Consider the following 22327-nt stretch of genomic DNA (forward strand, 5'->3'; position numbering starts at 1 on the left):
GCAGGGTAAGCTACTTCAACTTGCGTTCTCTCCTACAGCTAGAATGGTGAAAAAAAAAGCTTTTTATCAGCTCACTGAGCAATAATTTGCTTTTTCAGTTTTGGATCTGTGACAATCACGGTGACAGTGTAGGATCAAGTGAATAAAGGACCAGTCGCACAGGTTTGAGACTTGTTCACAAACATCTGGCAAACACCGATCCTGGGCGTGAAATTAGTATTCATCAGCTGGTGGAGAGTGGTTGGTTGAGGTTGATGGCAGTCACTGGGAAAAGGACTGATAAAGCTCCAGGCACATGGTCTTGTTGACTGATCAGTGACCCCCATTTTTTCCTAGCAACCTACCTGTCAGTTGGGAAAATGTGTGTTCCTCAGCTGGTCGGCAGAAACATTCTTTGTGATTGCTTTGGTCGCTAGGATATTGTTGCGGTCTCCCGTGGTTTGCATGGAAGTGATGGACTTGTCTACAAACACTGGCCAGCTGCTCTCTGAGCTGAAGTGAAAATGTAAGAACTGCAATACAAACCGGAATTGGAGACCTTCTTTGTGAAAGTTGTTTCTTTTGAAACATGTTGGCTGAAGCTCTGAGGAAAACCTCCATTTCTGTTTAATACCACTCAGCTAGTAGTTGGAAGTGTTTGCAGACAGATGTGAATCTACAGGCAAAGCTGTCACTAGGAGATTTTTGGTTTATTACCCTCTTCTTTCTCACCCTCCAACAGCCAGCAACCTCCGGGAACGGCTGCCAATCAGTCTGGGAAAATGTAATTTTCCCGTGAAATCTATGGCTGTATCACTTCCAATTTTAGGCAATGACATCACATGAGAAATCTCAATATACTCAGCTAAATCACAATTTTCTAAAGCCTAATATTCTCAGCTGCAGTCGTCCTTTCGGCGAATAATAAACAAAGGTAAGCTCATAGTCGTTAGCCAGTGACCAGATCATTTCCAGCTGAAATGATCGTCATTTGAACATTTAATCCGTTGTAGCTAACAAGCTCATAAACCTAAGTGTCGCACCAAGAGTTTGATTATGGTCAAATAGCTAAAAACATTAGCTTATGTAATTACCAAATCATTTTTCCTTGACCTTAATGGAATGCATCGTGTGTCTCACTGTTTTATTACGCAGAGTATATAAAAAAGAAAAAACCCGTGAAAAATATCTAAGGCTGGAATTGCTTTTAAAAGATTTTTACTTCCTATTTAAAGGATCGGTCATTTTTAAGTCTTGCTTTTATTAATGCTTTAAACATCTCTGATGTAAAAGTATTAAGATTGGAGAACATAACCATTGGAAAGTAAGTTACACTAAGTCCCTTCACTTTGATAATTTATGATAAAGTTGTCACAATGAGATGTGCAGAGCGTAGAGTCTGAGTCATAAAAGGCAGGATTCAGAACTCGGAGGATCCAACAGCTAAAAGCTTTAATCGCTAAAAAGTAGGATAAAAGGTATAACAAACAGATCCATAAAGAGAACTGAAGATCTCAAAGGGTTGCAAAGAGGGGAATGAATCGCAAGCATTACAAACCATGTGACAAAAATAAAACAGGATTATTTATATGCACATGACTAACTGGGGATTGGAAACAGAATGGGGAACTAGAGGCTGATGGAGGTAATCAAGACATAAGATCTTTCAAAGCAGGAAATAACAGGAAATAATTAAAAGAGCAGTAGTGCTGACATAAATACTTACACTTAGCAAGATCTCAGACAGGGGAACAAAGAGGAACCAACACAAAAACAGAGAAATGAGACAAAGGGTGGGAACTGCAACTGTCATAGATAAAAATCAAGACATTAACCACGACACATGATCGCAAAACTGAAACTCAGAACAAATCAGTCATCAAGAAAAGACAGAAATTAGAGACTGAATAATAATATCACCAGGGAGAAAAACTCATTATTGTACTAAAATAACAAGGAAATCAAAACATGAAAGTATTCAGCTGTATTTGCAAAGCAGTGAGAGTTTTGAGTATTCTGGGAAGAAGTTTAACCAACCCAAACTTGTCTTTTAGACACACACTGATAAGTATTATTAAGGATTATTTTACATCAGATGACTCCCAAATATACTCAAAACATATTAATTGAGCTCTTGGCTCATGAACAAGGCTAGTATCAAAATAAATGTGGAAAAATCACTGCTGTCTTTTCTCCCCCAGATCATCAAGAAATCCTGCATTGAAATTTTGGCAGCTGAGCCTTCCAGTGTTTGTGCAGGAGGTGAGGAGCTATAAAACTCACACATTCACAATTACAGCTTGAACTCGGTCCCTCCTGAGTCATCGACACATATGCCAGCAAACCATTGCTCCTTCCACTGTGTCATTTTCATTAGTGGGTGCCTGGTCTCGGCTTCTTTGAATTATCACAATCCCAGACTGAAAGAAATGACCATTTATGGCCATCCAGGTCACTTACAGGAAATCTGCTGGGACAGGGTAACACGGAGGGAATAATATTACAGAGTCTCATTAAAAGGAGGGACCGTGAGAGGGGGGGCAGGGGTGAGATTTCCTGCAGATATGATGTAAAGTAGACACCATTCTTTACTCTCCTGCCAAGAGAAAGATTATGACAGTTAAAGCAACAATAAATGGACATTAAAAGCCACAAATGAACAGATAAAAGCAGGGTTGGATTAAAAGTTTCTGGCAATAGCAGAAGGACTTTGACTGTTTTTCACATCTGCTGTAGCCTTTTATGAAGCAATGAATTACTTTCACCCATAAAGAGGGAAATTATTTAACTTCACACTGAATATTATACCATGGCCTGCTGCTAGAGCAAGCTGCCTCACAGATTTAACCTTATTATATACGTATATGGCTGATATATAACAGTAGTTTCAATTTTTGATGGGCAACATTGTAACTATTTAAGGTCCAGCAGAGACATTAGTTCTATTTATTTTACATTATTAATTTTTATTGTATTTTAAAGCAATGTAAGGAGACTAAGGCCCGTGCTATTTTCTCTCCATGACAATGGTGGAAAAATAAGCTCAGTTTCACTCAGGTCCACTACAGTCAAAATATTGTTATTTTCTCATCCACCTTATGACATGGATAAGATGGAGAAAACCCTTGTATTTGCAAAGGTGCATAAGTGCAAGCCAGGGAGGACATTGATAACAGGAGATGTGGCACTGATTTAGTCAGAAACAGCAAGAAAAGCAGGAGCTGCACTAAGGGTGGGTTGCAAGGCAGCTTGCAGACGCGCAGCAACTGTGGAGAGACTTAAATAGAACGACCTGTGTGAGACTGATGAGCTAAGCTGAGCTGAGCTGGAGGCTTCTTGGCTTTTCCGAAATAATACTACATTATTAGAGAGACATCACACCATGCTGGTGTGCAACTGTGCCACATTAAACAGGAAAGTGAGCTTTGTTTAGGATAAAGTAATAAAGTGTCAGATTTTTCTTAGCAAAGACTGTCTGCCAAGTGTCTAAAATGTAAAATTACCTTGTGTAACCAGAGTCTTTTCAAGTGGTGGTGAAAGGGAATGGGTTTCTCCATGCAAGGAACATTGACCAGGTGCTCTGCAGCTTCAAAATCAATGACACCATCACCATCAGTGAGTACACCTATGCTTTGTTTCCTTAATATAAATCAAGCTGAACTGTGACAGATGCATGTGTTATTAGTATACAGTTTCTATGAGGAAAAAGTAGAAACCCTCACAAAGAAACAAAATTCACTTTTCACTCGTGTATGTTGTCTGTACATGCTACATATATGCCACATAGCTCAGTTCTTTTTTCTTGTAGATGAAAAGCCAGCTGATGTAGAAGACACATTCTTATTGTGTCCAGCTCCTGTTATCGATGAAGTTGGAAAGTAAGTCCCTCTTCTTTATAACTTCATGATTTCATTTAGTTATGCAGATCCCCTTTCATCACCCTTTCAAGTAAAAGTACTCATACTTCAGTGCCGTCCATGTGTATCTTAGACCACATAAATATATTCGCATGTATATGTGCACAGACCATAAGACGCCTGCTGTACATTAGCTGTTTATGATCCGAGGCCAGATTCCTTCGTTCTTGATCCCAGTAGAGCTTACCAAAATAAAAGAGGCTCTCTCACTGTGGCAGCATATTCAGTGGTAAACCCTTCATAAATACGTCTTAGATCTATCGTAAATTAGAACAGAGCAGTGAAAACTAAAGCAAATTCTTGGTAGACACAGATAGAAAGTACTGCCTCAAGAAGAAAAACGTAATGAAAGCTAACACTGTTCCACATCTGCATGTAAATTGATACCACGTCAATAGTTTTTTTTAAATTTGCTCTGAAGTGTCCGAAAAGGAATCAGTTCTGGTATAATGACTTTCAAATTATTGTAGTCCAAGTTTAGATGAGATTCAAATCAGGGATCTGTGTTTGTTGAGGTTCATGAAGCTGATTAACATTACAATAGAAAAAATGAGCTGCATTTTAAAGTTCAGGATCACAGGCCATTAAAAAGAAGTGTTTCTGTCAAGTTCAAAGGGGCAATGAAGGGCTCTGAAAACTAAGACTGAGGTTGGCCTACTCGAACTTTGACCACATGACGGTCACACAAGTTTTCGGTGTAACCCAAGAAGGGGCCAGAATTGCTTCTCATCAGCTAGCTGTGTTCTCCTTTTAGAGCCCAACTATGCTCCAACATCAACAATCCACAAACCTCTCTAACCTAAGTCTTTATGGGAAGAAAAGTACACTGGGCCACAGAATACAAGGTTGAGTGGATGGTGGTAAAGACTTTAAACACACAAAGTAGGCAGGCGAGACCTTGTCAGCTAATACCAGAGGTTCTCTTCTCACGCTTTCTTTCTTGACTTTTTTAGGGTACTTCTTGTATTTCTATAATTGTTTACAAATTCCTTTATTCAACACTAATATTTGTGCTGGCTGTGGTACGGTAGCAGAGAGAAGTTGATTTGCGTCCTTGGAGAAAGATTTAGGAAACCTGGAGTGATGGCTCTGATGCTGAAACTTCAGTCGAAGGTGGAAGGACTGTAAAGCAGATGTGGCGGCATTACATCCCCACAACTTCCCGCTGATTAGATTCATTTGGATCTTTGTTTGTTGTTCTGATCTTACCTTAGCACTTGTAAACTTTCAAGTTCTTTCAAATCTAAACACTTCACCTCCAGACTCTCGCTTTTACTCCACTTCTGCAGCTTTTAGTGCCAGGCTGGCTCTTTTTGACCTATTTGCTAGTTTCTGTGAAACCTCACCACAGCTCCTGCCTGCCCATCTGTTTATTTTTCTCTCTCTTTTCTGTCTTTTATCATTACCTCCTTATTTGATCCCATCATCACTCCTCTGCGCTGTCTGCTTCTGCAGCCTTGGCTGATCAAAGCTATGTAGCGCCTACCCTGGCCTTGCCATATGTGTTTATGTATGATTCTCAGCAGAGTGTAAAAACCTCTTAGTGAGGATTTGAAACTCTTCTGAAACTCAGACTAATAAAGTAGGTTCTTGACCAATTAATCAGTGTATCGTTTCTATACTATATATTTTGTGGGCATCTAAAAGTGTGAGTGGGTGTTTATCTCTCCTGTCTGTTTCACTTCCTTACTTAACAGCTGTCTATTACAGTAGCCTACATTTCCTCCCCAGGTTTTCTCTAGCTTTTTATTCTTGTAATAGTTTCCTTTTATGAGACACTACATTATACTACAGACCACTATGATTAGTGATGGTCATTAGCCTTTTGCTCCCATTGGCATCTTTTGCTGCAGTAAACTTGATGACATGGCTACATATCAAAAGGACTTAATCTCTATTTAGCCCTTAACAGATGCGCTAGTTAGCATTAGGATTTGGTGCTATATAAATGACATTTTTATTGGTTTTACTGGTAATATGGAAACAAAAATGCCGTCAGTCAGCCACTGAGCATCAGCTAGGATGCATACGTGGACTGATGCTATTAATACCACACTCTGTCTACAGATGTCCAGACCTGAACTAAGGAGACGGAGTCGGCATCCATGCAGAAGTGATCAAACGCATGCTCGGGTCTAGGCTATCTTTAGGTTTCAATCCACTCGTGTCCAGATGTCTGTCGTCAGCACGATCCATATGATGTTGATCATGAACTTCACCCACTAACCCAGCTCACCTCTCTGTCCGCACCCACCTTCTTTCCATCTGTCAGACCTCTTTCACATCCAGGCATGCCTTTCATCCATGTTTTTATGAAGTGAATAACAACAGGCTTCGGAGAGGTCTCTGGGGGTCACTTGAATTGTTTTTCACCTCTCAAAGGAAGAAGGGATTCTGGCTTTCAGGAAAACCTACATGGTTTGCACTGGAATACAGGCACAAATCTGTACTCTGTACTCTTTTTGGCAAGTTTATACATTTTTGAAGTGAGAAAAATATTTACTTGAGATCTGTTGAACAAATTATTTTGTAGTTCCAAGTAGATATGATGAACTGCCTTTAAAGAGGACAAGTGGTTGTTGTTGTTATTCCTCGTGATGCTTTTAGCATGTTGTCATTTCTTGGAAAAAACAAAAAAGAAACCACACAACCTGTCCAGAACCATAAAAAAATAGCCCGAACTAGCAGGTTGTGTTTTCAGTTCTTCCCTGGATTGGCTGTGTGTTGCACAATCAGTCACATGAAAACACTCTAAACTTTCTGTCTTTGTTTATTAACCGTTGCCGATTCTTTTCTTTCTTTCTTTTAAAAAAAAAGGTTTGGTTTATTTGGAGTCAGATTGCACAATTTGCAAGTGATACGGGGCTTGTAAACAAGAGTCACACGACTCAGCGCATACCTCATCTATTAGGAAGAGTTTTTAATAACATTTCCTCCTGCTGGGTTGAGATTTTCGCAGCTGGAAACAGTCAAAAGCAACCTCTTTCGAGTTACTGCAGAAAAGAAATTGCTCAGATTTCAGTTTTCTCCTAAGCTAAAAATCTGTCACTTTCAGCTCATAATCCTCCGCTCTTGTGGTCGTTCCCTGTTGGTTCAGATTTCGTTCTCACATGTAACAAACCACCTCGCCTTTCGCAGACAGTTCGGTGACGTTATTTGGCATGAACCCAAGTTTAAATGACATCATTCCCATCAAACAAAGTCGAGTTTGAGCTGGAAAAACTTCAGACAGACTAAATAAACCGATCTAGATTCACTTAGCGTGGATTGTAATGTTATACCCAAACACTGATCTACTCTCCTTTCCTTCATCCGTGTGCGTCTATGTGTTGTTTCAGGGTGATTTATCTCCAAGTGAGCATGAACGACGGTCTGTCCTTCATCAGCAGCAACGTTCACATCACCACCACAGAGTGTGTAAGTGGAAGCTTCATGTATCCACGCACGGACACTGCAAAGATGTTAATTGTGGAAAAAATAGAAAGAAAAAACGTTTGTGTAGTTTGTACTCTTCTTCTGCTTCTTCTTCTGCTTTCTCCAACATTTCTCTCTTTTCTTAGTTGTCTCGCTTTTTCCACTCTCAGTTTAGTTTTTCTCCTTTTTTTTTTTGGTAGCCAAACCACAGAGGTTGGGAGCAGTGAGCCACCCAACAAAGACCTTATGAACCTCCGTGTGTCGGGCACAAAAAAAGGTTAAAGAAGCTGCTTGGTGACCTTGGAGTTCCTGGTTTAATATTTTAGTTTTGTGGGTGAAACATCTGTGACAGATGCACTCTTGGTACTGCTATTTAGAGGTGGTGCGTGTGTGAAACGGAGCAGCTTTTCAGTCCATGAAAACAAGTTAACAAATGCAATTTAAAGCAGTTTAACTAAATGAAGTTGGTATGTTGGAACATATTAAATAGGCCCAAAAAACAAAAAGATATGCAGTCTTTGAAGCTGCACCGCCTCCATCCATGCAGCATCATATCCACGAAGACGCTGCAAATTTAAACAACTATGTTGTGGTTCACGATAAAGAGACCTCAATTAGACATACCATTGCAATTAGCTGCCTCATGGCACTAAACTAAAACATATAGACTGAAGTCACACCAGGCTCGAGAAGGCACGGAAAGTTGTCAGCTGGAGATTGGAGGGCCTGGTGCAATAAACAACATGCAAGTTGGAGTCTCTGAATCAAAGCTAAAAGCAAAAGCCACAAACCCACTGACCCCCTGCAGCCCTTCCCCAGAATCTGTCAAAGTGTCACACTGAGGGGTTTCAGCCTTTGTACTTAGCCCACAAAAAACACCCATATTGCATGGGAGAAAACGCACACTTCACATGTGAAAAAGCAGCAAAATGCAGATGTGGCCACTATTAAAATTTTCAGCATTGTTTGCTAGCAGTAACCCTGCACCATCACCCCCACCCCACCATCTATTGTTTTAACTTTTCTGCAAATTAAATTGTTGTCACAGGAAATCATAATCCGGGTGATTTTTAATAAATAATCATTTGGCTCCGCTGACGTGCTTTCTGCAGCGGGCCCCACTGCTGAGTTCAGATAAATCATCCACAGCTTTGCCACAAGATAGATAGATAGGGGAAAGTCTAACCACATGTGATCCTCATCTGTGGTCTCTAATGAGAACCATGTTTGGCCAGCGGACATCTGCCTAGCTTAAAGCGAGCAATGTCAACATAAGGATTCATTCATTCATGCGATGGCAAAAGCTCACATTAACCACTGTCCTCGAGAAAGGAAAACATGAATATTAGAGCCTATATGCTTTTACTATTTTCCTTCAAATCAGTCATACCACAGCTATGATTAATCTGTTGTCGCTACTGCTATTAGTGCTGAAAATACTGTGCTACTTCTTCTTGTCAGCACTACCACTGTGGATAATACGAGCATTCAGTCACTACATCTGGTTCGACCACTACTCCTGTCACAGTTGCTGTTGCTGGTACTAATATTAGTTATAGTTGAAAACAAAAAAACAAAAACCTTCCTGCTAGTACCAAAAGGGGAAGTACTTATTCTTATTATTTCAGTTTTTATTATATATGTGTTGTGTATCTCACTACACAACAAGTAAGTCAAGATTTCTATGCGCATACATGGAAGGCTAGCACCTTATGCATGAGTGAAGAAGGGCAGCGAGGTCCCAGATCAGAGCTATGGATGTATACATGCCACAAATTTGGTAGTTGAGGTACTTTTAAAATTGTCAGCGTTACTTTCCCTTTTTACTTGTACTACTACTTTTATTAGGTGTTGTGCCAGTTGCCATCTTCCTTCTATCTCCTGGAGATACGGCGCCTGCATGTTTTTTTAGCTAGCATCTATGTCCAGCCTGTGAAACATGATGTGCACGGTGCACTTGTCGTAATGTTCTAGCGTCGTGTGTTTGTGTCTGCCCTCCAGTTCGATGGCACCATTCTCCTGATCACCTTGCTGGCGTTGTTCCTCCTCCTTGCTCTGCTCTTCCTGTGGTGGTTCTGGCCGCTCTGCTGCACTGTGGTAAGAAACACCGACTAGTTTCACAAATAACAAACACTTGCATTGATGTTATGGATGAGCTTTTTAAAATCATGGCATGTCTGTTATTTGTCTAAAGGTGATCAAAGAGCCTCCTCCACCACCTCCTCCTGAGCCTGTGAGTCAAAACACACACACACACACGCACATAAATACAGCCTAACTAAGCAATACCCCAAGACTTTCCTGCACCTTTATTTCATCTGTGAAAGACAAACTCTTTTGTGTACCGGTGTTTAGGAGTCAGATGACGACGACGACGGTCTTCCCAAAAAGAAGTGGCCCACCGTGGATGCCTCATATTATGGAGGAAGAGGAATTGGGGGAATCAAGAGGATGGAGGTGTCAAAACGATGCATTTACACTGCTGAAATAAAGTCACGATTAAATCTGCAGACAACAGATTACAGTGACCTTTTCTGTTTTTGTATGGTCTACTGTCTTGTAGGTGCGCTGGGGAGGGAAGGGTTCAACTGAGGAGGGGGCTAAGCTGGAAAAGCCAAAGAACGCTGTGGTGAAAATGCCAGAGCAGGAGTACGAACCCTATGAGCCAAAACCTAAGAAACCTCAGAACAAGAAGCCACCTCAGAGCCGGAAGTGGTACACGCCCATCCGGGTAAACACAGCTTCACAGAATCAGCACACAATTGGACACTGTAATGTAAAATATACCCACACACTCTGTTATCCCGTATAGACGCTCGTACTGTTTGCATTTAGTTCAGGAATTCACGCTCACCACTCTTACATAAAAACCCTCCTTTTTTAGAAAGTCAAAAATGTGCTTTGTTTACACTCAGACCACTTTGCATTTTTGAGTTTTCACCCACCGACTTTTTTTAAAGGCATGAGGGCAGCAGAAGTTTTCCAGCACACAGCACACATGTATATACATGCTATATACATGTAATTAGTTGATAGTGCCATAGCATCAACACATGCCCATAGTGAGACTGCCAGCACAGCATAAATATTACTCCTAAAATAAAACCACTCTGTGTGACGCTTTTCATACAGTAAGCCTACTGTTATCTGTACACACTGCTGCATTCATAATTCATTCACAGCAGCCTAACAGCATGTACAGAAGGTGAATGTGAACACTGAACTGTGGGGTAAATACTGTAAATTGATCACTGAATGTGGAAATTGGGCTGTGGCTGGCCCCATCTTTCTAAAACTTTTTGATGTGTCACTGTTTAGGATCCATGCCACCACTGCTTATTTGTCCAAGCAAATGCAACATCTTTTAGCATTTTTTTATTCGGTTAATCCAGAAGATTTTATCTCAAAACATTTGCCCTTCAGCTCTGTCAAATGTTAAATACTGTCTACAGTAAAATACACGCTGGATTCCTACAGTTGTTTTAGCTGGGATCAGCTCTTTCCTGTGTCTGAGAAGTAAGCCCACGCTCTGATTCTTGGCAGATCGTGTGTTTTATCATGCTTTATTAATTGCTTTATGTTGCTAAAGGTTAAAGCGTTCATGACTGGAGTTAACTAAAATATATCCAGCAGTCTTTGTGACTAATCAGTGATTCAGCAGCTTTATCCAGAGGGGAAGGAACTAATCAGTCAAATCAGCTGCCGTGGTGTTTGTTTGGGATTAAAACCTGGTCTCGGCCTTGAAAAAGAACCACAGACCAAATGTTTGCTGATATAGAAAAGTCAGTATGAGCAGTCTTTTATTAGGTGATAGATTGCAGTGTGGAGAATTGTGCAATTCACATCTGGTCAGGTGTTTAACTTCTCGCTCCTCTCCTTCTTTTTCAGGGGAAACTGGACGCCATCTGGGCTCTGTTCCGCCGTGGGTATGACCAGGTCTCTCTAATGAGACCCCAGCCCGGTGATCATGTAAGTATCTCTGTTTCATCAGATGTCTAAGAATTCATCTGCAAGGTCATCCCTCCTTCACTGCATTCTCTCCATCTTAAATTATATGTCATGTTTTTATGTTCTTTTCATATATGCTTGTTGAATTTTTTTTTTCACTGGACAGCGAGAATTCAAAAGTAAGAAAGATTTATTTTTCATCCAATAGTAATACGAGTGGCATATAAATCAAGGGAGTTTTTCAGGAATAATGAACCCCTGATTTCAAAGCCTTGGTTTTCAAGCGTCTCAATTCAAAACTATAAATCAACTGAAACACTTGCTGATAGATTTAATCATCACTAGTTACCAAGGCAACTAAACACACATGCAAAGCCAGAGGTGGAAGAGCAACACCCTAACACAGAGAGCAGGCGTCAATGACAACAGCTACACTGTTCATTAAGTCACATTCAGCATAAAAGGAGGAGCTATGGTCAAGTTGCAAAGTTGCTTGCAGATCAGTGGGCAGTCAGAAGTAAATTTGTATTCCATCACCCCCACCCGGTCATGGCAGATGGCTGCCCCTCCCTGAGCGTCATTCTGCTGGAAGTTTCTTCCTGTTAAAAAGGAGTTTTTCCTTCCCACTGTTGCCAAGTACTTACTCACTGGGGTCATTTAATTGTTGGATTTTCTCTCTGTTATTGTAGGGTCTTTATCTTACAATATGAAGCACCTTGAAGCAATTGTTGTTGTCTTGTTATTTGGTACTATATAAAGAAACTGGAATTGATTGTTGCAAAATTATGACATCACAACATTGTGACTGGTCAGCTGCAATAAAAGTGCATCAATTAGTAGGAACAAATCGAACTCACTAATAATGGATGTATCCATTTACTTGCACAGTTTTGACCAAGTGCGTATTGAGTGTCTAAGATGAGCGGTGATCCACTATAGGCTGAGAAGTGGTGCAGTTTTAAAAGTGTCCAGCTCATCTGCACTTCATTCACTCCTGGTGTGGCTGTGCTGGCTGACACCTCAGCTAGCCCAATCCATGCTGTTGAGCTAGCCTCGATCTCACACCTGCTTCACATTATACGCCATAAATCGGATGTTAAGCCGAACCGCAGCTCACATCCTTGTAGCTCAACGGGAGAGTTTTGTGATGTGTTCGTGCGCATAAGCTGGTAAAAAGTCTCTCTTCTTCAGCGCAGATAAGCCACATGGTTTAGTTTTAACGCCTGGGGCCTTTCTTTCAAAAAGCCTTAGATAAGAGTTTGGGCTGAATGTTGGGAGAGGAAGCTCTCTAGGGATGCTTTAAATCCCTCCGACAATCTTAGCAGAGACCGTTTTAATGTTTAAATGTGTTGCATATTATTTTCAACTCTGTTGGTCTTAAAGGCAACTTTGTAATTCAATGATAGATCATAACTGTGTTGCACTACCCTCAAATTCTCTATGGTGTGACTCAAAGCCATTTTGGTGACATATACAGTTGTTAGCATTTCCTTTTTCCCCTCCCTTGGTTCTTCTCCACCTTTTTCCTTTTGCCAGTTGTTTCCTCCCTGTTTCTTTTCTTTCCTCTCCATAGCTGACTCTCCTGCTGATCAGGACCTATCCAAAGCACTAGTTAAAATTAGCAGAAAATTTCCAGTGATCTTCTTTAGCAGGAATTCCACATTTAAGACTGTTTTCTGGGCGCAACGAACATGTACAGCGTTAGAATTTGCAGCCACATAAACATTCAGATTCCCCGAGACCTAAAAAAGTCACCCTCAGCTTAGAATTCCATCTTCACCAAAGACAACCTGGCACACAGATAAAAAGAGATTTCCTTAATGACAAATTTCTCTTACTCAGAAAAGCTTTTTTAATGATGATTGCTCGGGCAAGCTCAACATGACGCAATGCCTATTTTGTTGAAGAAATCCTCTCTTTCCAACGATGTCGCCTCCACCAGTCATTTGTGGTTTGTAACAAAAGAAGCAGGCCTACAGGCCAGCATGCCGGCTCGTTTCCAGGCAGAATAATATGTTTTTATTAAAGAGGAAACAGCAGAAACAAGAGTCAGACACCTCATTCCCTTTTATGTTACCTGAAAAGCTGGTGGTTTTCAATTTCATTCTGAGGTTTTCAGATCTACAGTCTCACACTGCAAAGCTGGCACACATTCAAATCCATAAGAAAACTCTCTAAATGAGTTCCAGCTGCATTCCCGCATGCATGTTTCTTTATGCTAATTGCAACAGCATGACTGTCACCCTGGGGACTGACTGTAACAGTCCTGTAACAGTCCTGTAACAGTGAACTCGTTTTTTTGTGGTTATGCAACTTCCTGTTTTTTTTAATGATGATAAAAAAAACCAAAATATTTTAATGATCAAGCAGTACACAAGCTGTTTCCTATTTGTTGTCAGAAAACTCACAGTTTGCTTGATTGCTCATTGGTCGCTGTAGACTGCACAGACAGATGTTTACAGTCCTCACACAGCAGTGGACCAGTCAAAAACTCTCTGACCAAGAAAGAACTATTTATTATATCAAAACAAATAAGAAAGCAAATGTGTATGTCTGTTTTGTTTTTTTTATCCAAAAGTATCTGATTGACGGTTAATTTGGTAACGAAATGATTGTGATCACTCTACTAGAAACACTGGTATTATCAGACACCCACGCAGGGTGGGTAGTAGGATCAGATACAGTCGCAATCTTTTTTGGCTGTTCCGTTTTCTTTTCACTGATAACACGATTATATAAAAAATATAGAACTAAAACTTTCCCTTGCTAAAACAAAAGTCAGAGGACATTCAGTGATGATCAAGTATGACGATTCAGTTCAATTCAATTTTATTTATACAGCACAAAATCAGAAGAGTCGCCTTAAAGCGCTTTATATTGTAAATTAGACCCTACAATAATACATACAGAGAAAAAGTGCTTGCTCATATGACCCCCTATGAGCAAGCACTTTGGTGACAGTGGAAAGGAAAAACCTCTCAGGGAGGGGCGGCTATCGGCCACGACTGAATGAGATAACAACACCAAACATGATTGTGCTTTTTTAATATAGGATGATGGATTCATGGTAATGAATGCAAAAGACTTGGATTGACTGACTTGACTAAAATTAGGTCATTTGGTGAGGAACAACCTTCTGCCAAAAAATACCCAAACCAGCATCTGTTCTGTTAATGGGACAGCTGGTCCTGAAAGAAGATGCCATTTAAATTAGCAAGTGGGTGATACCAGAGCCACATTGTGATTCAGATGAGCTGTCCAGGGTTAAAGAGAGGAAGTGTGTTTGTGCTCCTGAGCTTCAGGTACATTTACTTAAGGATCCTGTAGTGCTTAAAAATATGTTCTATAGAGCAATAACTACACTTACTGTTTCTCGCTCAGCAATGAACCTACTAACATCTCTGCTTCTTTAAATTGTTCATCAAAGGGATGTTTGAGGAATTTTTGGTGCTCCCAAAGAGGTTTCAGCCAGAGACAGCAGCATAGCTAAATCTCCAACGTGACGATAAATCACTCTGTTTTTAAGCATTTTATTCAACTGGTATTTGATTTTTTTTTCAACTATAACAGACATTTATGTTTGTCGAATAATCAGAAATAACACAAATATGACTTGCTGTCGAATGCAGTAGCACTGACTCTTTACTATATGTGAGTTTTCATCCCTAAAGGCCTGTTTTTAACCCTGGAAAAATACTGCAGCAGCAGTGTGTGAGAATGTGTGTGTGTACTTGAAGAGTTACAGTAAATGTTTCTAAACTGGAGAACGGAGTTAGCCATTATGCGAATGTGTGTCACCAAACCGCATGCATTACACTGACGTCAGAGTGTACAGTATGAAGCAGAGCTAGTCCACACTGCCTCCCCTCTTTGTCTTTCACTGACATAAACACGGAGCTCCACGGGAGCCATTTAGCTGGCTGAAGGACACGAGGTAATGCCTTTGGCAGATGTCTGCCAGGCCCGTCTTCAGAAGCCAACCGAACAAAACTCTCTCACACACACACATACATTTTGCGTTGTCCTAGACAATTTAATGACCTTGGTAAGACTGTAGACAGTGGTGGAGGTCAGTGAAAAAGACCAAGCGAGTGTGGCTTTCTTTAATCCGGGAAAATGTTGAGAGGTTCAAACCACAGCTGGGTGCTAACAGAGTGACGTTCAAGAAGCAAAGATGGATTAAGGATGAAGAAATTGAAACAAAATTCACATACAATTAATGTCAACATTTCTTAGTTAAATACTTATCTCAGCCCCCCACAGTGTAATTAGTTTAATGATTTTTGTTATTCTTCAAACACCTTTTTTGAAAAAGTTTTCGAGGCTTCTCGAAAGACGCTCTTCTTTGGATGTTGGCTGCGTTTTTCTGTTCTCTGTTAAGATGATGCCAGATTGCTTCATTGAGGTGTGGGCTCTGGGGAGGCCAATCCACGACTGATAGTTCTTCATTGCGTTTTTTTTTTTGTCTGTCCAGGTGTGCTTTCATTATTGGTGGAGTATTTGAGATCATTGTCATGCTGAAAAATAAATCCATTGCAAATCAAACACTTTCTTGGTATTGCATGGTGGATCAAACCCTAATTGTATTGAGTTGTTGCAATGAGAGTGGCTGATTAGATATTTGCGAGCTGAACAGGTGCACCTAACAAAGTGGCTGATGAGTGTATGTATGTGTTGCTGAAAAAGACACTGCTTAATCTGCATCATGCTTTTTTTATATATTTACCTTATTTTTAACATCTAAAGTATCCCTTAGCTTTAAGTTACTCTGATGAACGTCAACATCAGTGCCAGGGTGGAGTCTGTTGTAGATCCAGAGATGCTCTTGCTAAATGGAAGAAGACAGGAGAGGTTGGTTGGCTTGAATAAAGGGAAAAACTTAAGAATGGGGAATTCTCTCAGTTCAGTTTGGATTATTCTGTCTTTCATTTCTTCTCTGGCTATTTTTCTCTATCTGTGTCTCACTTTTACTCACTGTCGTGCTTTATCTGCAACACTGTCACATTATATTAACATTAAAGATCAAAATCCATCTTCCCTTGTGCCTAAGGTCTTTTTCATTAGAGTTTTACAAGTGACATCATTTCCCATTCCTTCGTTTTCCACTATGTAAAACCAGGGACCTGCGGCTCAAGTCGCTGATACTGCTTATTAGCAGATTAACATTACTTCGTTCCACCCTGACGGCCAACCGCATGCAGCTATGCAGCGGGTAGAGTTTCATTGGTAACAGTGACCTCTGTGAACTCGCTGAAACCAGTGGTTGGTGTAACATTTTATGAGTAACTAAAATGTGATTTCTGTCGAAATAAATTTGTTGCTTTTACGCCCTGATAAGTCAACCTGTTAAAGTATTCCAGCTTCACTGCTAACTTTTACCACCTCTGGCACAGTTCAGCCCCAGCCTCTAACACTAATCTTCTCTCTCCATATGGACCGTCGGCATTCGGACCTACAGTTCTCGGTACAGAACATTGGACTAGCAGGGATAATTTGGAGTGGGGGCGTAAAAGCGGGGATTTAAGCATAATCTGGAACACCAGCTGGCCACACACACAGACTGGCACACACAAGCATACAAAGAGCAGTGACTGTACCATGACCTGAGCTCGGATGCCTTCTTAGCCCAGATGTAGCCTACTTTAGAGTAGACACTTTTTTCCTCCAGATTTTTTTTTAATCTAAAACAACTCTCATGTATAGATTATGTATTATATATTGCATCAGATGCTTTTTATCTGTAGTATTTTCCATGTTATCATAAAAAAATACCAGCGTATAACAACACATACTGTGTCTCAATTTGGATGTTTCATTTAGTACTTTTCCATGTAATACTCTATTAACTTATTTGTGCAATGCTTAAATTTTGGTAAGGTAGTGTGATGACTGGAAATGGGTACAGCAGCATTGGATCACAAATGCCATGCAGCTGCTGCATTTGCTGAACATAAGTAATATTATATTTTTCTATCCTGAAGATGAGAACGTAACATGCATAAACACAAAAAAAACCCCACCTCACGTACCATCACTGACTGAAAACTACTGCTGTTGCTATGCTACAGTGATCCTACGGATGGAAACTGCTCCAAGATCATATTTACCCTACATCAACAGCAAAATGACACAGGTCCTTTGTGACCAGTTGCAAAGAGATGCAGATGAGTTGAGCTCATTGGTACAGACAGACTGACAGATTGATTGTAACCATGTTGGTAGTATGTCTGAGAATGATTGCAGTGAATCTGAGTTTAACTGTGATTGTTTGGAGAAGGATTATCTACTCAAGGTAACCTGATCAGTTGCCTTGTAATCAAAATGTCTCAGAAGTTTAGGGCGTTCCATCCCTAACCTCTGTGCGATCTGTTGGTCACCACAACAACCTGAGCATTCGGGAGTTAAAAATGCGCTGGAGAGCAGGGTGAAAGTTTGTTTTATAGGTTGCTGTCCTATTTTTACTCTTTATTTCATGCAGCTGTGCTTTTTAGTGTGAACGCATAGAAGGGTAAATTATAAAATTTGTGTGATTTTAGGAAGGGGTCGGAGTCTGCAGCAAAAGGCTCTGTGAGGATGGTCATATGGTGGTTTTAGTTAGCATGGTAATATGCTGACTGTGCTGATTTGTGGCTGTTTGGTTTACATTCAAAGCCCTGTTAGCATGCTAGCAGGTAGAAAAAAATTACGTCTATTCTCTGCATGACTCTATTTACAAGATTTCTTTGTATCAGACAATTAGAGCATTTCAAGACGAGCCTTATTACAGCTGGTTAGATATTTCATTGTAAACATTAACATCGTGGTTGCTAATGCTAGGCGCCATTAGATATCATTCATCACCGTGACTATCTGTTAATACGTCAGTCTGGACTAAGTTTGGGGTCCAACCAACATGAAAGACCTGACAACAGGATTATATAATTATTTTATGTTTATTTTAAAAATTATTTTAAAGTTTTTTTAATCCCACTTTTCTTTCTTTTTCTTTAGGGTCGATGCATAAACTTCACAAGAGTGAAAGAAGAGTCAGCGGCAGCCAAGGCCCCACCTCGTACCCCTATCCACACCCCTTCGCCACCACCACCAGACTACCGCCCCATAACTCGCACCACTCCACCATCTACCACTGCCACCAGCCCCCCTGCCAGATCTCCACCATCAGGCCAGGTGCCCCCAGGACCACCGCCATCGCGCACTCCCCCAGGGCTTCCCTGTCCACCGCCATCGCGTCCTCCCCCAAGCCTTCGACCCTAAATCACACAGACAAACTCCTCCCAACTTACCAATGCACCTGCTTTGATATCACATTGATATTACCGTCCTGTTGACTAGTTCTTTCACTTTGAAGGTTGTGGTCCTCACTGCCAAAGGTACTCCTACTATAAGCCAAAGATCAGCAGTATATTGAATGCCAGTTGTTCTGTGTGCCACATCTGGTATGGGATAGCATATCAAGTGAAACTGTTAGCTGACAATTAAGCCATTTTAATACAGGATATCTAACTGAGCTCTGTATGTCGTTTTTTATGTGGCAATCTAAGATTGAACTTCCAAAAAATAAAAATGTATAGTCACATGAAAAAGTTTTCACAGGCCTCTGTGCAGTTCTGTGAAAAACAAAGTGCAACCCAGGATTGTAGAACCACCATTAGCAGCAATAACATGAAAAGATGGATGGATGGATGTTTATGGCATTGCTTAAGTTCACTTGACTCAGTGACTACAAGCTGTCCAGGTCCTTTAACTACAAAACAAGTTGAAATCATCACCCCTCCACCACAGTGCTTGACAGTTGGTATTAGGAAGTTTATGTTTATATGCTTTATATACTCCACTTTGGTTTTATCTGTCCAAAGGACATTGTTCTTCCAGAATACTTGTGATTTGTTCAGATGCAACGTTACAAACCTAAGCCCTGCTGTCGTGCTGTCATGTCAAGCCATACTGGTTCAGTCTTTTTGTTACTTTACTGTCGTGAACTTTAGTACTTAACATATTAACCGAGGCCTGTTGAGTCTGAGATGTAGCTCTTGAGATTTTTGCTGTTTCTCTGAGCATTGCATGGTCTGGCATTAGCGTGACTTTGCTGTGATGATGCGACTTGCTTCTACTTACTTTATGAACTCCAGTAAGGATGTAAGGAGTTTTTAACAGAGCTGATTAGAGTCCTGGTAAACCTTTCTTTTTCATATGGCTGCGAAAAAGACTATGTGACTATTTGCTGATGAGCAAAAAAATTGTTTTGCATAGCAGTTCAACTTAATATTCTGTCTCATATAAAGTGAATGGGGCTATTTGGGAAAGTTTTTTACTTTGCATTTGTGAAATCAGGGAGGATTGTTGCTGGACAGCAAAGCATGTGGGAACGGAAAAGTCCAAAAAAAAAGATTACTGCAATGGATGAAAGTTCTTTGTTGTCTCTATCAACTACTGAGTTAGGCCTTTGTTAAGTTAAAATCAAAGTAACTGTGTTAAGCGCTAGGTAGAATCAATTGGCTTATTTCTCCATTGCTGTGTGACCAATGAAAGGTTTTTAAGAACTGGATTTCCAAGTAATCTTAGCTGATCATATTTTTAATGGTGTTACGTAACTGATAAGAAATATATGTTTTTCTACATTTCTTCAAAAAGATTTGCAATTTGGTGCTGTTTTGTTACCCAACAACAACGTACCAAAGTAACAAATCCCGACTATATAGTCCAGAGATGATCCAGTTATATAATTTGTGGTCAGGTTTTTGTACCTTTTGTGACAGGGAAGTGTACGGAGGTTATGTGGAAGGTGTGTTTTTACAGTATGTGTTTGAGATATGTTTTAAATACTTTGTTGGTTGATATCTTGAGGCTTTGGAATTTTGTCCTTAACCGCATTTTCATGTAGTTGATTTTAGGTTACAGCAATTTATGTTTTTTGGTTTGTTTTGATTTTGGTTTTTTTGTAACTACGCACATAGACTGCTGGGAAATTACAATGTGTATTTGCTTTTTTTAGCAGTGAAGCTGATGAAATCAATCTTCAAAAATCAGGTTCATGTCTCTCCTCACTTTTTTATACACAATGCTGATACTGTACTTTAATACCATTATTATGTGTATTGTATGTCTTCAGTTATATCATCACCGGTCACGTTGCAACTGCAGGGCAGTTCAAAGCGCATCTAATTTATTTTACTCCCCGACAGAAATATAGGAGAGTACTTGAATATTGACAAGGTGTCCAATCACCGAGATGAACACTGTGTGAACAGTTAGGAAACACAACAGATAACCATTTAAAGGTCATTTTAGGCTTACCAGCATTTATCAACCCCTTAGCTACACTAAAAATGAGCATTTTGGTAAATCTGAAAAAGATTTTGTCTACATTAGAAAATCGTTCTAGCTAGCAGATAAAAAGACAATTTTTTAGTCTAGCATTAACTCATCGTAATTGAGATAAAACCTGCCAGAAATTAGCAAAAAACATTTAGATTTCTTGGTTTAGGAAAGAGGTTGAAACTGCTGGTATTCCTCCTATATCCAATGCCCTTTCAAGTTTTCTTCTTCATCATCTTTTTTTTTTACAATTACAATTTCAATGTACGTCATTCACTTGTGTCCTGTACCGTTGTGTTGCTACATGCATTGGTAACAGCTGAAAAACTCCAATTAGCTCATTGTAGTTCATACCTTTGATGTCAACGTGCTAAATCAAACCAGTTGGTTTGTTGTAATGTCCATAAACAAAATGTAACATTAGCAAGACAAACACATGCTTTGCTAGCAGCTTCTAGCATCATATTTGGCTGCATTGCCTGTTGCTTGGAGGTGTTGTATGGCCCTACAAGGTGTCAGTATGTACATCAGGGAAGAGGATGAAAATGGAGATTATACCACCAGCCACCCTGTTTTCTATGGCTCCGTTTGATATCCTGCTATGGATTACTGTTACCTTTTTGTTTTTATGTGCCACTGCAAAAAATAAGATTCTGCCTTAGAAATGTTAATTGTTTTCAGACTCTCAAACATTGTGCTTTATGGAGCTGGAGCATCAATAAATTACAGATTTTTTTATGTCTTGCAGACTGGGTATATTTTTTTATATTCTGCTAATTGAGTTCAACTGTAATAAGAAATAAGAAATGCAGCATACGAGTATAAACAGCAGTACTGAAGCAAATATGAAAGACGTATATAATTTTCTGTTGTTTGATGTGATTTTTTTTAACAGTATCAATAAAGGTTGACTCCTAAGCTAAAGAAAGTTTCATCTTTGTGATCTTTGTTAGATTCATATAAATGCCTGCGTTACTGATTTGGACAGTTTCATACTCTCCCAGCTGACTCCCCATATACATTTTGACTTCACTCATAGGCCCAAGATGTATGTACTATTTCCAGTCACTAGTGAAAAATGTTTATTTGCTGATCAGTTGGCATGTGGTCGCTGGCTATTCCTTTTGATTGCTTTGGTCATTTGCAGATGGACGAGTTCACCTGTAATTTGCGCCTCTCTGTAAACAGAATGTCTGCCACCAAAATAAAAACGAATGCATTACCACTGAAACCAACATGTTGTAAAAGGCACAAGTTCGTTAGAAGGCAAACATTAACTGTTTATTCTTTCTTGCACTTTTCGAACAGTTTCTTTATCATTTGGTCAGCAGTTGGAAAGTGTTTGCAGACAGATCGGCATCTATCATGAGAACTACTGGCAACTATGGCAACCTGTTAGCATCCAAAGCAGTGGCGGAGTGGGTGGCTTACTGGGCTTAAGCCCGGGTTGTTTTTTCCAGAAGCCCGGGGTCTTTTGGAGTGTAATTTTTTCATAGTTAGATGTCTGGCTGAAAACTGTATAAAACAAAAACTACACACAATATTCGAAGCACATAGCGCACACTGTGGGAATTTACGACTGTGCGTAAATCCCCCCTAATATTGGTATGATCTGAGCTCAGACACTAAGCGACTGAGCGAGGGGGCCGGGGGAGACAGAGGAGAACTGAAGTTTGACCAGGTACCAAAGCAAATCTTTCTTACTTAACAAATAATGTAAATATGACGGTGTATGACTAAAGATTGATATCAAA

General features: G+C 40.0%; 1 protein-coding gene across 1 annotated transcript in view; it reads left to right on the forward strand.

Annotated features, from left to right (window-relative positions):
• The window catches only part of antxr1c (ANTXR cell adhesion molecule 1c), a 39866-nt gene extending 17878 nt beyond the window's left edge, over positions 1-21988 (forward strand). Inside the window, exons 9-18 of the mRNA XM_085170344.1 lie at positions 2181-2241; positions 3496-3594; positions 3788-3857; positions 7235-7313; positions 9312-9407; positions 9505-9543; positions 9666-9767; positions 9874-10041; positions 11199-11279; positions 18249-21988. Coding sequence (XP_085026470.1) covers positions 2181-2241; positions 3496-3594; positions 3788-3857; positions 7235-7313; positions 9312-9407; positions 9505-9543; positions 9666-9767; positions 9874-10041; positions 11199-11279; positions 18249-18512 — 1059 coding nt within the window. The 3' untranslated portion in view covers positions 18513-21988. The remainder of the gene's footprint in view (positions 1-2180; positions 2242-3495; positions 3595-3787; positions 3858-7234; positions 7314-9311; positions 9408-9504; positions 9544-9665; positions 9768-9873; positions 10042-11198; positions 11280-18248) is intronic.
• Positions 21989-22327: the final 339 nt, after the last annotated feature.

The sequence above is a fragment of the Neolamprologus multifasciatus genome, chromosome 8, assembly GCF_963576455.1.
Source record: "Neolamprologus multifasciatus chromosome 8, fNeoMul1.2, whole genome shotgun sequence".
NCBI lineage: Eukaryota > Metazoa > Chordata > Actinopteri > Cichliformes > Cichlidae > Neolamprologus > Neolamprologus multifasciatus.